We start from the raw sequence: 13,298 nt of genomic DNA, 5'->3' as shown, positions 1-13,298 counted from the left end.
TGGCTCACGTCTATAATCCCAGCACTTTGGGAGGCTGAGGTGGGCAGATCACCTGAGGTCAGGAGTTTGAGACCAGCCTGGCCAACATAGTGAAACCTTGTCTCTACTAAAAATGCAAAAATTAGTCGGGTGTGGTGTTGGGTGCCTGTAATCCCAGCTATTTTGGAGGCTGAGGCAGGAGGATCATATGAACCCGGGAAGCGGAGGTTGCAGTGAGCCGAGATCACGCCATTGCACTCCAGCCTGGGCAACAAGAGTGAAACTCCGTCTCAAAAAAAAAAAAAAAAAAAAAAAAAAAGATACTGCTCTTCCTGGTGCCTCTGCTCTCTTTCCAGCTGTTCCCTCTCATCTGTGTGCCTGGATCTTTTCCATCAGCTCTTTCACTGTTGATGATTCTTAGGAGTCCATCCTCTGGCCTCTTCTCTTTACAGTTGATGCCAACACATAGGTAATTTATTTCTTTTCATGGTTTTCACTGTAATTAATTCTAATGATTTTAAAATCTATAATTCTTCCTGGGGTCTTTCCCCAATTTTTGGACACAAATATCCAAAACCATCTTCTGATATTGTCTACTTGGATGTTTTGTAGTACCTCAAACACCGTTCACCTTGCTCTGTTACCTGTTTTCACCTAATCTTCCCACTGTAGCTGATCATTTTCAAAACTGTTAAATTCTTTTTTTTTCGAGACAGAGTTTCACTTTTGTTGCCCAGGCTGCAGTGCAATGGCATGATCTCAGCTCACTGAAACCTCCGCCTCCCGGGTTCAAGCGATTTTCCTGCCTCAGTCTCTCCAGTAGCTGGATTACAGGCATGCACCACCACGCCTAGCTAATTTTATAGTTTTAGTAGAGACAGGGTTTCTCCATGTTGGTCAGGCTAGTCTCAAACTCCCGACCTCAGGTGATCCACCCGCCTCGGCCTCCCAAAGTGCTGGGATTACAGGCATGAGCCCCCACGCCCGGCTGAAACTCTTCAATTCTGTATCTTGGTTGGTAGCAACAGCATCCCTACATCCCAGACTCCCAAGTGAGAAGCATGACACCATCCATTACGCCTTCTGTGCCCTCACATGCAATCAGTCCTTGATCTTTGTGATGTTACTTTTGAAACATTTCTGTAACCACCTCCCTTTTTCCCCACGAATACTTCTTAATTAGGTTATCATCATCCCTCACACAAATCATTACACTAGGCCCAGAACTAATCTCCCTGACTTTACCCTTATCTCGCAATAACCTGTCCTCTACCCTTTCTACTTGAAGCATAGTCCAAGGAACAGCTGCATCAGCATCACCAGAAAGCATTAGCATCTTGGACCTCAACCCTGAACTTAGGAACCAAAACCTGCATTTTATCAAGATCCCTGGGTATATTGAATGTATGTTAAAATTTAGAAAGCACTACTGTACATTCCTGACGAAGTGACCTTTCTAAAGCACAGTTTGCTCATTTCTCTCCCCGGTGTAAAATTATTTATGCCTTGCTATTTTTTATACAGTAAAATTCTTAGCATAACCTGTAAGGTACTTTATAATCTAACCCTTTCTTACAATTTTTCTCTCACCTTTGCAGCTTCTTGTTGTTCCCACATCCAAGGGCTGTTCATTCTTCCATGCCTTTCATGTGCTATTTGCCCTGCACGAGATGGCCTTCCTGACCCTGTCCATTTTGCACATTATACTTACCTATAAAACCTCACCTCAGATCTCAATTCTGGAAACTTTCCTGACAGTTCTAGGAAAAGATTATTTCCCATTTTCTGTGCCACATTTGTTCATATTCCAATATGCTTAGTACGCAAAAAACATGGTATCAATTTTTAGATGCTCATTTTCTCTCTGCTGGATTGTAAGTTTTTTGAGGGCAAAGTCACCTCATATCATTAGCTTTATCAATAGTGTGTATACTGAAGACACTTCGTTGGATAAATGCCTGGCCTGAGAGAGAGAAGAAGGGCAGGACCCAGCCCCTGATGACTTCGAGGCAGAGACTGGGTCGGTGTTATTTTCCAGCACTATTTTGTCCTCATGACTTTGCATGATGTTAGATTGTCCAGATGAGAGTTCTTGTCCAGAAAATGTGAAAGTTGGTATTTTGGTTAAAAAAAAAAAAAAAGCTCTAGGAAGAATGACGTATATTTCTGATTCATTGTCTTCTCTTTCTTTGTCTTTTCTCTCTCATTCTATTTTTCCTGAGAAATAAACTGGATAAATAAGACTCAGTTTCCTCATCTCTGAAATGAGAGAGTTGGGTTGGTATTCCCATAGTCTTCTGTTCTGATATACTTTTATTCTTAGATGCTTCTATGTAAGAATGAGAAGTGGCAAACAGAGTGAATAGTCAGGGTAAGAAAGAAAGTGTAAAAAAGGGTTGGAGGAGGGGAAGAAAGTTTCAAATTGCTTTGTTGCCAGTGGCTCCATGTGGTAAAAGTGCTATAAAATCAAGAATGGGTTGGTTAATATATTCTAATAGTTATGGTTAATAGTTAAAAGGTAATTGTGATTGAACAAATAGGTAGGTGTCTTTCTAATTTCTCTGGCCAGGCATAATGGCCTATGCTCCCAGAGGACAGTGGAGATAAGTGGAACTTGGTCTTTGGACAAGAGGCAGAAGTGGATCAAAAAATGGATAAGATTAGGCCGGGCGCGGTGGCTCAAGCCTGTAATCCCAGCACTTTGGGAGGCCGAGACGGGCGGATCACGAGGTCAGGAGATCGAGACCATCCTGGCTAACACGGTGAAACCGCGTCTCTACTAAAAAAAATACAAAAAACTAGCCGGGCGAGGTGGCGGGCGCCTGTAGTCCCAGCTACTCGGGAGGCTGAGGCAGGAGAATGAGGAGGCGGAGGTTGCAGTGAGCTGAGATCGCGCCACTGCACTCCAGCCTGGGCAACAGAGCAAGACTCTGTCTCAAAAAAAAAAAAAGATAAGATTTTCATTCAATGGGATCTGGACATCAGAAGAACTAAAGTCATTGGTCTGATAAATATTTGGCTCAACCTTAAATGGAAGTATAGTGTGGGGACAGTGGGTCAAGCAGGAATAAAATTACCCCCACCTCTAGGCTGAAAGCCGAAGGAGACTAGATTCTTTCAGTGATCACAACCTGATTATAAATTGGCCAGACTTGGGGGTTAGAAAAAAGAAAACTAAAAGATACAATACAAAACACAAAGTCCCTGAGTAAGACTGTTCCTTTCAGATGTAAAAAGAACAAAAACAAAACGAAACAAAAAACCCCCGGCAGTTATCTAATCTGTTTTACCATAGTAACAGCCTGCTTCTAAATAAACTGTAACCACAGATATCTTCAACCCTGTTTCGGTTTCACTCTCTGTAAGCTGAATGTGTTTCTTTCGTGATTGATGATTACAGAGTATAATAAACCTGCAGCCAGTGGTAATAAAAGCAACGTGTCAGCCAGTCTACATTAAAGTAGAAGTGGGGATAGGAGTTGAGTGACTCCTCTCCTCCAACCTACTCCTATTTTTGACAGTAAATTGACAGAATGAAGCACTTTACTTTCTTAAAGCAGTTTTCCATTTCAAAATTTTCTCCCTTTTGCCATTATAAGCCATTCAGTATTTATAGACTCTCCAAACATCCCTAGGAAAATGAAGTGAGGAGGCCTTGGTGACTGTGATAGTGTCTTGAGGAATTGCCTGGTACCTGGTGATAAAGATTTGCAGAGAGAGGTTTTAGGAAAAGATACACTTGTCTCAGACCATGCATTAGAAAGCAGGAAAGAAGAGCCTGCCTGTGAAGAGCTAGCAGCAATTGTGGCTCAGGTCTTCCTGTCCTCTAATTGTATTATTGTTCAATTTTATAACTCTAATGGAAGATGTGGGCTTTTTACCACAGGGGGAAAAAACAAAAGAGGAGAGTCATTTCAATAAAATGCCTATTCAAAAGGTGTCCAGAATGAAAGCTAGACAAACAGCCTACATCCAACCATAGGTTACCCCACTGTTGTTCATCTGTGCCCCTGAAGTAATTACCATTCTGAATGCTGTGCTTTTAATTTCTTTGCTTTCATTTCTTTCTTTCTTTCTTTTTTTTTTTTTCTGAGACGGAGCCTTGCTCTGTCGCCCAGGCTGGAGTGCAGTGGAACGATCTCGGCTCACTGCAACCTCTGCCTCTTGGGTTCAAGCGATTCCGCTGCCTCAGCCTTCTGAGTATGAGTAACTGGGGCTACAGGCATACACCACCATGTCTGGCTAACTTCTGTATTTTTAGTAGGGACGGGGTTTCACCATGTTGGCCAGGTTGGTCTCGATCTTCTGACCTCGTGATCCACCCGCCTCAGCCTCCCAAAGTGCTGGGATTACAGGCGTGAGCCACTGCCCCGGCCTGCTTTCACTTCTCTATCATTTTACACAATATGTAATATTTTATATATAATACAATGAAAATAATATTTTCTATGTTAGTTGTTTTTAACTTTTTAGAAAGTATCAGATGTGATCTTTTGAGACTTACTCATTTCAATGACTCTTATTTTGCTTAGATTAAAATTTGCTAACATTGAGAATTGCTAAGAATAAGTCCGAAGTTTCAGAGGAACCCAGGGATAAGTTCTGAAGTTTCAGAGGTGTACCAGCTGGTGCATGAACTCTCCTCTCAGTCCAGCAGAGGGTGCAGAGCTCCCATCGGAGCAGGTGCTGTGCTGAACAGGATTATGCATGACAGAAATTCGTGGAACCAAAGGACATTAGAAAGAAGATGGGACAAATAACCCAAATCATGGTTCCAATGTACTGTTGACCAAAAGGACCAGACCACAACCAGATCCAACCAGATAGAGAAAACAAAATCAGGGGATGGAAGCCTAGAGAAATTGCTGTGGGGGCTAGAATATAGAGGTTTGTACTGTCTTATATGAGATCTGAAACCTCACCCAAAAATGGGAAAGAAGCTCTTAAATAGTGCTAAGTTTATGACACCTGGTTTATGACACCCTCATGTTGTTTTCTCAGTTTGGTTAGAAAGTCCATTGCTGCTCTTGTTGTAAGGTGAGTCCTAGACATTCACAGCCCACCTCACACTCCACTGGCTGTATTCCTTTCCAGAGCCCTGGAGACCGTCTTCATGAATAATAGGAGCTTCATCTTATCCCGTTCAACTTTTGCTGGATCTGGCCAATTTGCTGCTCATTGGCTGGGGGACAATGCGGCCACATGGGATGACCTCCGATGGTCAATCCCCACTATCCTTGAGTTCAACCTGTTTGGCATCCCTATGGTGAGCCTTATTTCCAACCAGGGAACTTTAACCCTTTGTCTGTTGACATTCTTTTAATTAGCAGTCTTAGAGATTATCTGAAAAACCAAGGAGCATGTTCCAAGGTGATATGTATTGGAAAAATCAATTTTTATGTGCTACCTGAGCTGCCTTCTGAAGATAGAATGGTAGTACTTTATCACTGAGTTGTCATCCGTGGAATCTCTGAAGATAGGAAGGAGACAGCATGAATAAAATGTATTAGTATCACAGGAAAATTCCATCAAGAGAGCATTAGTAAATAAGAAAGTATGAAATTGGGAACTGAATATTAAGGAACAGCCTCAACACAAAGACCATTGTTTGCACTATCAGTGAGTCCGTGATGGATTCTATCTTGTTTCTCTCCTTTGCCTGGGAGTGTGCCCTGTGACTCTGGGATCTCCTTAAGCATGGAATGATGTGACTAAGAGGTTCTCCTTTCCCTTATCAGGTAAGTACTCACTACATGCTTTCACATCTCATTGACTACTGTGCTTGTATGTGTGTTAATTCTCCAGGTAGGTGCCAACATCTGTGGTTATACCAACAATGTCACAGAGGAGCTCTGCAGAAGGTGGATGCAGCTTGGAGCATTTTATCCACTACCAAGGAATCACAATGGGCCTGGGTTCAGGGTAAGGTCACCAAGAGAAGTGATGGAAACTTTTTGGATTAGCTAATCTACTGGCTCTTAAAGAGGATTTGAGGAAAATAGTACTACAGGTTGGCACTAACTGCAGAAGAAGGATAAATAAGTCTTGTATCATAGCCTTAAAAAGCAGGGTATCAATCAAGGTGAGGGTGCATTGGAAGGGGTATGTATATACTGAATGATTTTATTCTTGGAAACTCACCAACAAAGTGAGAAGATTTGTTAAAGTTGCTATGGTGCTGCCATCACTTCTGTTACTATCTTATATAAGATAGGGCAATTGGAATTTGTTGGTATTTTATTTCAATTAATACAAGGGAAATCCCTCATAGGTATGGAGGAGCAAGGAGAAAGAATTTAAAGAGGCTTAGGCCAGTGATCTTAAGATTTCTTTCACCTTGTTGAAACATTCTACCTTTCTATGAATAGTTGGGAGGACTTACCAACTATTTCTCATGACTCATTCCACCTTTAGGATCTTCCACCCAAAGTAGTGGTTTTGATGGGCAAATACATAGAAGTGGGTTCAAAGTCCCCCCTAAGGAGGTGGTTATGATGATGGCAGAAGCAAGTAGGGTGAGATATCCTTTCTTTTAATAAAGTAATCTTAAGTTGAAATATTTTCAATTGAGTGGTTTAACTCTTAATAGGTTCATTAGAATAACTTCCTAATGATCATTTTAGCTCCAGCTCTTGACTTTGTCTTTAACCCAGGAAGGGTTAACAGTCAAACCTTCAAAGTATTTTATCCCTGGGCTCTTCTGGCCACTTATGATCTGGAGAGAGATGAATTATTTCTAAATGTCTAAGCAGGTGGCTGGGAGCAGGTGGGTGGGTGCTCTTCATGCAGCCATGTCCTGGAAGACTTACATAGATGAGGGCACTCAGATAACCCAGGAAGCTAGGTTTAAACACATGTTTTCTTTTGACTAAACTAGCTCTATTCAATAAAATTATAAGGACAGCCACATATGTCAGTTTAAATTTAAAAAGTACAAAGAGGCTGGGCATGGTGGCTCACACCTGTAATCCCAGCACTTTGGGAGGCCAAGGTGGGAGGATCACCTGAGGTTGGGAGTTTGAGACCAGCCTGACCAACATGGAGAAACCCTGTCTCTACTAAAAATACAAAATTAGCCAGGTGTGGTGGTGCATGCCTGTAATCCCAGCTGCTCAGGAGGTTGAGGCAGGAGTATCTCTTGAACCCGGGAGGCAGAGGTTGCAGTGTGCCAGGATCATGCCATTGCACTCCAGCCTGGGCAACAAGAGCAAAATTCTGTCTCAAAAAAAAAGTACAAAGAAACAGGGACATTATTTTAAAAATACTTTATATAGCTCAATATGTGTACATAGATGTGCGTGTGTGTGTATTACATAGCATTATCATTTCAACCTGTGTTTAACACAAAATATTATTAACGAGCTATTTTATATCCTTTTCATTTTACTAGGTCTTCAAAATTTGGTATGCATTTTACACTTGTAGTATATCTCAATTTGTATGCTAAGATTTTTTGTATGCAGTTGAAGTAAAATGCTATTCTACCAAAGCAATAAAGTTGGTTTAATGGAAACAAAAATTACACTGATTCAGTTTTAAGATTTATATTTAAAGTAACTGTCATCAAATAAAATGTAAAGTTTACTTCCTCAGTCTCAATAAACACAGTTCAAGCATTCAGTAGCTTCATGTGGTTCGTGGCCACCATAGTGGGCAGCACAGCTCTGGACTTTCTCAGTTGACAACCAGGGTGATGGAGGCTGTGGAGTGTTATTCTCTTTAATATTTGACCTCAGGGTTTTCATGAGCCCTACGCTGGGTTCCTAGAGTGGTCTCATGGAATCATTCTATTTAGAGGGGAGACATGGGCCTCTTAGGGAGCAAAAGAAAAAGAAAAGTTCAGGTAACTTTATCCAAAACTCATTCTCAGTAACACAGTATAGGATGACAAGTCAAAAGATGATGTGTGTATCTTTCGCATCTTCCAAATTACTTGAGAAATGAACAAAATGAATGCCGACCATTGATGGAAAATTTCCATCTCTGGGTCCAAGGAAAATTAGATTTTTCTTCTAAAGGGTTTTTTACTCTTGGATAAAATCTGCTAAAAAACATCTTCATAATTTATTTGCACAACGTATGTCAAAGAACAAATAGCGGTCATAGTCTTTGGGATAGGGAAAATAAAACAAATGTCGATGGTGGAAACATTACAGATTAAACTGGACATAAAATGTTAAAATTAAAATTCATACAAGCACATGAAAAGGAAATGGTGGATTACAGACCATGGTGGCAGGCACTGTGGCTTATAAGGCAATGGATTTTTTTTTTAGTAGTTGTACAACTTATATTATTTTCCAGATAAAATATTATGAGAAATCTCAACATATGAAATAAATTGGAACAAACCTGGAGGGAGCAAGTCCCACTTTATCTCCATGGCAACCTCTGTGGGGCTTCCATTTCGCTCTGGGGATGCTGCAAACTGCCCTCAGAGGACAGACATCAACTTTTTTTTTTTGGACTGTCTCGTTCTGTTGCCAGGCTGGAGTGCCGTGGTGCGATCTCAGCTCACTGCAACCTCCTACTCCCTGGTTCAAGCAATTCTCCTGCCTCAGCCTTCCAAGTAGCTGGGATTACAGGCATGTGCCACCTCACCCAGCTAATTTTTGTATTTTTAGTAGAGACAGGGTTTCACTGTGTTGGCCACGATGGTCTCCATCTCCTGACCTCGTGATCTACCTGCCACAGCCTCCCAAAGTGCCGGAATTACAGGCGTGAGCCACCTCATCCGGCCGATAGACACCAAATTTAAACTCTGCCACTTGCTTGCAATTCTCCATTGGGAAAGTCATATAATCCTTAATATTGTTTTTTCATGTATAAAATGAAGGAGTAGGATCAGTATCTTTTCAGTTCTAGAAATGCTTTGATGTTCTCCAAGTTGGAGGAAGTGGCTGCTTTCATCTGGGAAAGCTTCTTATTGTAAGAGAACTTCTCAACTATGATGGAAAGAAATATTCAGCCCTTCCTTCCCATTTTCTCACAGGACCAGGATCCTGCTGCCTTTGGTGCTGATTCCCTGCTGCTGAGTTCCTCCAGACATTATCTGAACATCCGCTACACCTTGCTGCCCTATCTCTATACCCTTTTCTACCGTGCTCACACCCAGGGAGAGACGGTGGCAAGGCCCCTTGTACATGAGTGAGTTTCCTGATTCTCAAAGACTCCCTTTCTGATTTGTAGTTTCACTTGACTTTGTTTGTGGTAGCAAGCTTAGTTAGGATCTTGTTACATAATGTGCTATTGTCCTGTTTTGGAGACTTCACCTGCCTTCACTGCGCTACCTCTTTACTAGGTTCTACCAGGACTCAGCCACGTGGGATGTGCATGAGCAGTTCTTATGGGGACCTGGACTCCTCATCACGCCTGTTTTATATGAAGTATGTTTATAATCTAAACAATGAAAGGGGGTATTGTGCTTGTCCTCGTGGTTCTATAGCTGGATGAGTTGGTTTCTGAGTATCTGTGACTGCATTTATATCAAAATATGAATATAAATGAGAGAGAGATCATGAAAGTTTGGAAAGTTTTAAAAAACTAGTAATCTTGGTCCTACTGCCCCAAACAAAACAATTTTCATGTTGTAAAATTGCCTTAAAATTAAAGCCTAAGTCCTTAGGCATATGGCTGCAGCACTAACAATGGCTTTAAATACTTTGGGGTGTGTGTGCTGAACATCTGTCTGTATTTTCCTTTGTCCAGAGCGGGTGTGCTCTTGAATTGGGTTAGGCTGGGCTTCAAAGAGAGAATACCTGTGGAGACGAGAAGGGAGGGAGAGAGGAATGCTGGGCAAAGGGAAGGTGATGCTCTGAAGTCCAACTCTGAAGGACCATGTGTATCCTATTAAGTGTGATTGGAAGCAGGGCTGAGTGGCAAAGTGTGGGGCAAGGATCAGAAGGATGATGCTGATCTGCTTGTAGACATGAAATATCGCCAATGTACCCATGTCAAAGGCCCTTTGAGCTGGTGTTTTAGCCACACCATCTGATGACAGGTCCTGCTAACCAACCAGTAGCTCTGCTGGGAGACTTTCCTGGGGCCTGGCTGGCTCACTGTCCTCCTAACTGTCAAATTATGTGACTAACTCAGTGAATGGATGTTCTCTGCTTCTCTTAGAAAGTGCAGCAGCGTTGAGCAGAACAAATCATTTTTAGCTACATTCTGCTTTGGGTAAATTGCTCAACCTTTAAGTGTCTGTGTTTTCCTTTGTAGAATGGGATGATCTCAACCATCTCTCAGGATTGTTCAGATAAGCACATGCAATGATGCTTGGAGGTGTTTTGTAAACTGTAGAGTGGGGTATGCTAATGCTACTTATTGTTATTGTTTACCTAGGGTGTGGACGAAGTGAAAGCATACATACCTGATGCCACCTGGTATGACTATGAGACAGTAAGTAAGGCAGCCCCAGTTGGTTCAGAGACCTGCCTCTAGCAGAGGTCAATTCTAAAGCAGCAATCTTGGAAGCTTGCCATAGAATAATAGTACAAGATTTACAGTTAGTTGATTGTGGTCCTTTTTCTGTGAGAAACACATCTTAATTGGTTCAGGATGGCACAACAAAACACCTTACACTGGGCAATTTATAAACAACACGAGTTTATTGCTCACTTTTCTGGAGACTGGAAAGTCCAAGATCGAGGTGCTGGCAGATTTCGTGTCTGGTGAAGGCGCTCTCTGCTTCAATGATGGCACCTCCTTGCTCCTCCCTCATGACTTAATCACCTCACAAAAGGCCCCACCCCTTAATACTATCACTCTGGGTATTAAGTTTCAACATATAAATTTTGGAGGTACACCGGCATTCAGACCATAGCAGAAGGCCTTTCCAAATGTATGATGAAATAATTTGAATAACTGGAGTAAGTTTATGGAAATTCATTATATCAACCTGGCTACTGTGTAGCTATCAGGACTAGGCTTTGCCATTTGGCTGTGATAGCCTAGAAACTGAAGCCCAGGTGTGGAATGACAGCTTGATGTAATGTAAATAAATAAAGGGGGTTGGAGTGTCAGCTCTGCCCTCTACTACCCATATGCTTTCAGCAAGTCACTTCATTTTGGGGGTCTCTGTTTGTCTCTTCTTTAAAATATGTCAACTGAACGACATGATATCTAAGGCCCCTCCTAGCTGAAACAACTTATTACCTGGTCTATTGTTTTTGTTGCTGATTAGGGAGTGGCCATCCCGTGGAGGAAGCAGTTGGTGAATATGCTTCTCGCAGGTGATAAGATAGGACTTCATCTGCGAGGGGGCTACATATTTCCCACTCAGAAGCCGAACACAACCACAGAAGCCAGGTAAGCTCCTCACTCTTCTAAGGTATGACTATTCTGGTGCTCTAATGGAGCAGGGCATTATGAGAAAGACAAATAGGGATTTTTGTGGATGAGCCAAGGGGTAAGTCAGTTTCCCTATAGCCAGAAACTGTCTTTATGTATATTCCCTACTGTGTGAAAGAATTTGAGCTAAATAGGAGATGAAAGTTATCACGTGGAAGTCAACATTGTTTGGGGGTCAAGAGCTCAGATTCTACAGAACCTGGGTTCAAGCCTTGGTTTGGGCTACATACTGGCTGTGTTTACCTTGGGCAACTTACTTCTCTGTGCTTCTTTTTATTATTGGTAAACTGGAGATGATGACAGTTTAACTTTGTAGAGTTATTATGAGGGTTAAATGAATTCATATAAATGATAATGTGTGTGGGACACTAGAAGAGTGCCTGGCACATGCTAAGCACCTAATAAGGCTAATTGTTGATATTATGTATTGCAACCCAAACAGTTTTCAGTAGGAACTGCCTCTGTCCACCCTTCCCTTTATGTCCACTCACTATCAATCCCTGCTGCCTGCCCACACCCAGCTCCTATGTGTCCACCCAATATCAACGTCTACTTAGTTTCTGGTGTAGACTCTTGGATTATCTGTCCCTGGGGCATGAAGGCGGCTAGTTTCACATAGTTCCATCTCATCTACATTCGCTGAAACTGGGAATTACTCTTTTACAGCCGGAGGAATTCCCTGGGACTCATCATCGCCTTGGACTATAAGAGAGAAGCGAAGGGGGAGCTGTACTGGGATGACGGTGTATCTAAAGGTAGACTTTCTCAAGACACCATTCCTGTGGATCACTGTGATTCTCCCTGAAAATTAGTCATCACAGGCTGCCCAATATGGCACTAGTCCTACTAGCACTGTCGTTTACATCTGTAGCTTAGAATCAATGGGTTAAAATCCATTCTGAAAATTCCATTAGCCAAGCACAATGCATTAAAATAGACTTCAAATGCACAAATTATGTGTTACTGACTCTACCAAAGCAACGGACATTATTGCATTTAGCTTAATTATTCTCTTTCTTGGACATTATTATTAATAACAGATAATACACTTTTTTAATAGCTTTGAAAAATACTGCTTTGGTTTGTGGAAGAAATATCTGATTTGAATAGTGTGTCTTTTCACTGTAAGGTTTCCATGTAAACACCTCACATGAGCTTATGTGGTTATATAAAAATCCTGTCCTACATGGAATTAGTATGTATTGTGTTGACCTTGAGGAACTCATGATCCAGCAGGTTAGATACAATGCATATGTAGATAACTATAATGCAAATCAAAATGTTTTACATGCCAGTGAAATGGTGCCACAGACTGACATGTGAATTTAGAGAAAATGGTCCAGGAAATATTTGCAGAAGTTTGAAAAAAAAAATGCACAGAACTCAGATGAGCAGAACTAGATGGTTGGTAAAGGAATTCCAGATGAAATGAAGAGAAGAGCAGGACTTCCCAGCTGCATGGCTTCTCATAGTAATGGGTACTCCTCTTTCTTTTCTAGATGCTGTAACTGAAAAGAAGTATATTCTATATGATTTCTCTGTTACCTCTGTAAGTACTTTTTTTGAGGAACACACAGTGTATGTTCCTTGCTGTGATGGCTCTTTGAAATTTTAGTTTAATATAGACACATGGTTATGTGCACAGAGACAGAGTTTTACTGTCATGATTCCAAAAAGGAATCAAATGAACATGAAAGTGTTTAATGTGTGTCAGGCTTATAAGCTGCTACAAAACCGGTATGAGTTCCGTGCAGAACTTTTTTTCCCTGGGAAAAACAAAACAAAACAAAACGATTGCCTTTGCATTTTATGTGATGGGTGCTGGCTTCCAAGATGTGCCTTTTTTGACGTTTGCAAGTGTATATGAGGTGTGGGTGGGTTAGTGAGTGGTGTAGCACCTTTTTAAGGTTCTTCCATAACGGCTCTCCTTCGTAGCAGGTAAAACTTGGCCTTTGGCACAGGTATCAAGC

The 13,298-nt window shown here is 41.6% G+C and overlaps 1 protein-coding gene across 1 annotated transcript in view; it reads left to right on the top strand.

Annotated features, from left to right (window-relative positions):
* The window catches only part of MGAM (maltase-glucoamylase), a 273,176-nt gene that overhangs the window by 196,570 nt on the left and 63,308 nt on the right, over window positions 1–13,298 (top strand). The window contains exons 15-22 of the mRNA XM_050782224.1: window positions 5,074–5,245; window positions 5,785–5,901; window positions 8,972–9,126; window positions 9,281–9,365; window positions 10,321–10,377; window positions 11,162–11,286; window positions 11,995–12,083; window positions 12,828–12,877. Coding sequence (XP_050638181.1) covers window positions 5,074–5,245; window positions 5,785–5,901; window positions 8,972–9,126; window positions 9,281–9,365; window positions 10,321–10,377; window positions 11,162–11,286; window positions 11,995–12,083; window positions 12,828–12,877 — 850 coding nt within the window. The remainder of the gene's footprint in view (window positions 1–5,073; window positions 5,246–5,784; window positions 5,902–8,971; window positions 9,127–9,280; window positions 9,366–10,320; window positions 10,378–11,161; window positions 11,287–11,994; window positions 12,084–12,827; window positions 12,878–13,298) is intronic.

Source organism: Macaca thibetana, chromosome 3 (genome assembly GCF_024542745.1).
Source record: "Macaca thibetana thibetana isolate TM-01 chromosome 3, ASM2454274v1, whole genome shotgun sequence".
Lineage (NCBI taxonomy): Eukaryota > Metazoa > Chordata > Mammalia > Primates > Cercopithecidae > Macaca > Macaca thibetana.
Note: the sequence above shows the minus strand (reverse complement) of the source record. Positions and strands in the feature narration are given on the sequence as shown.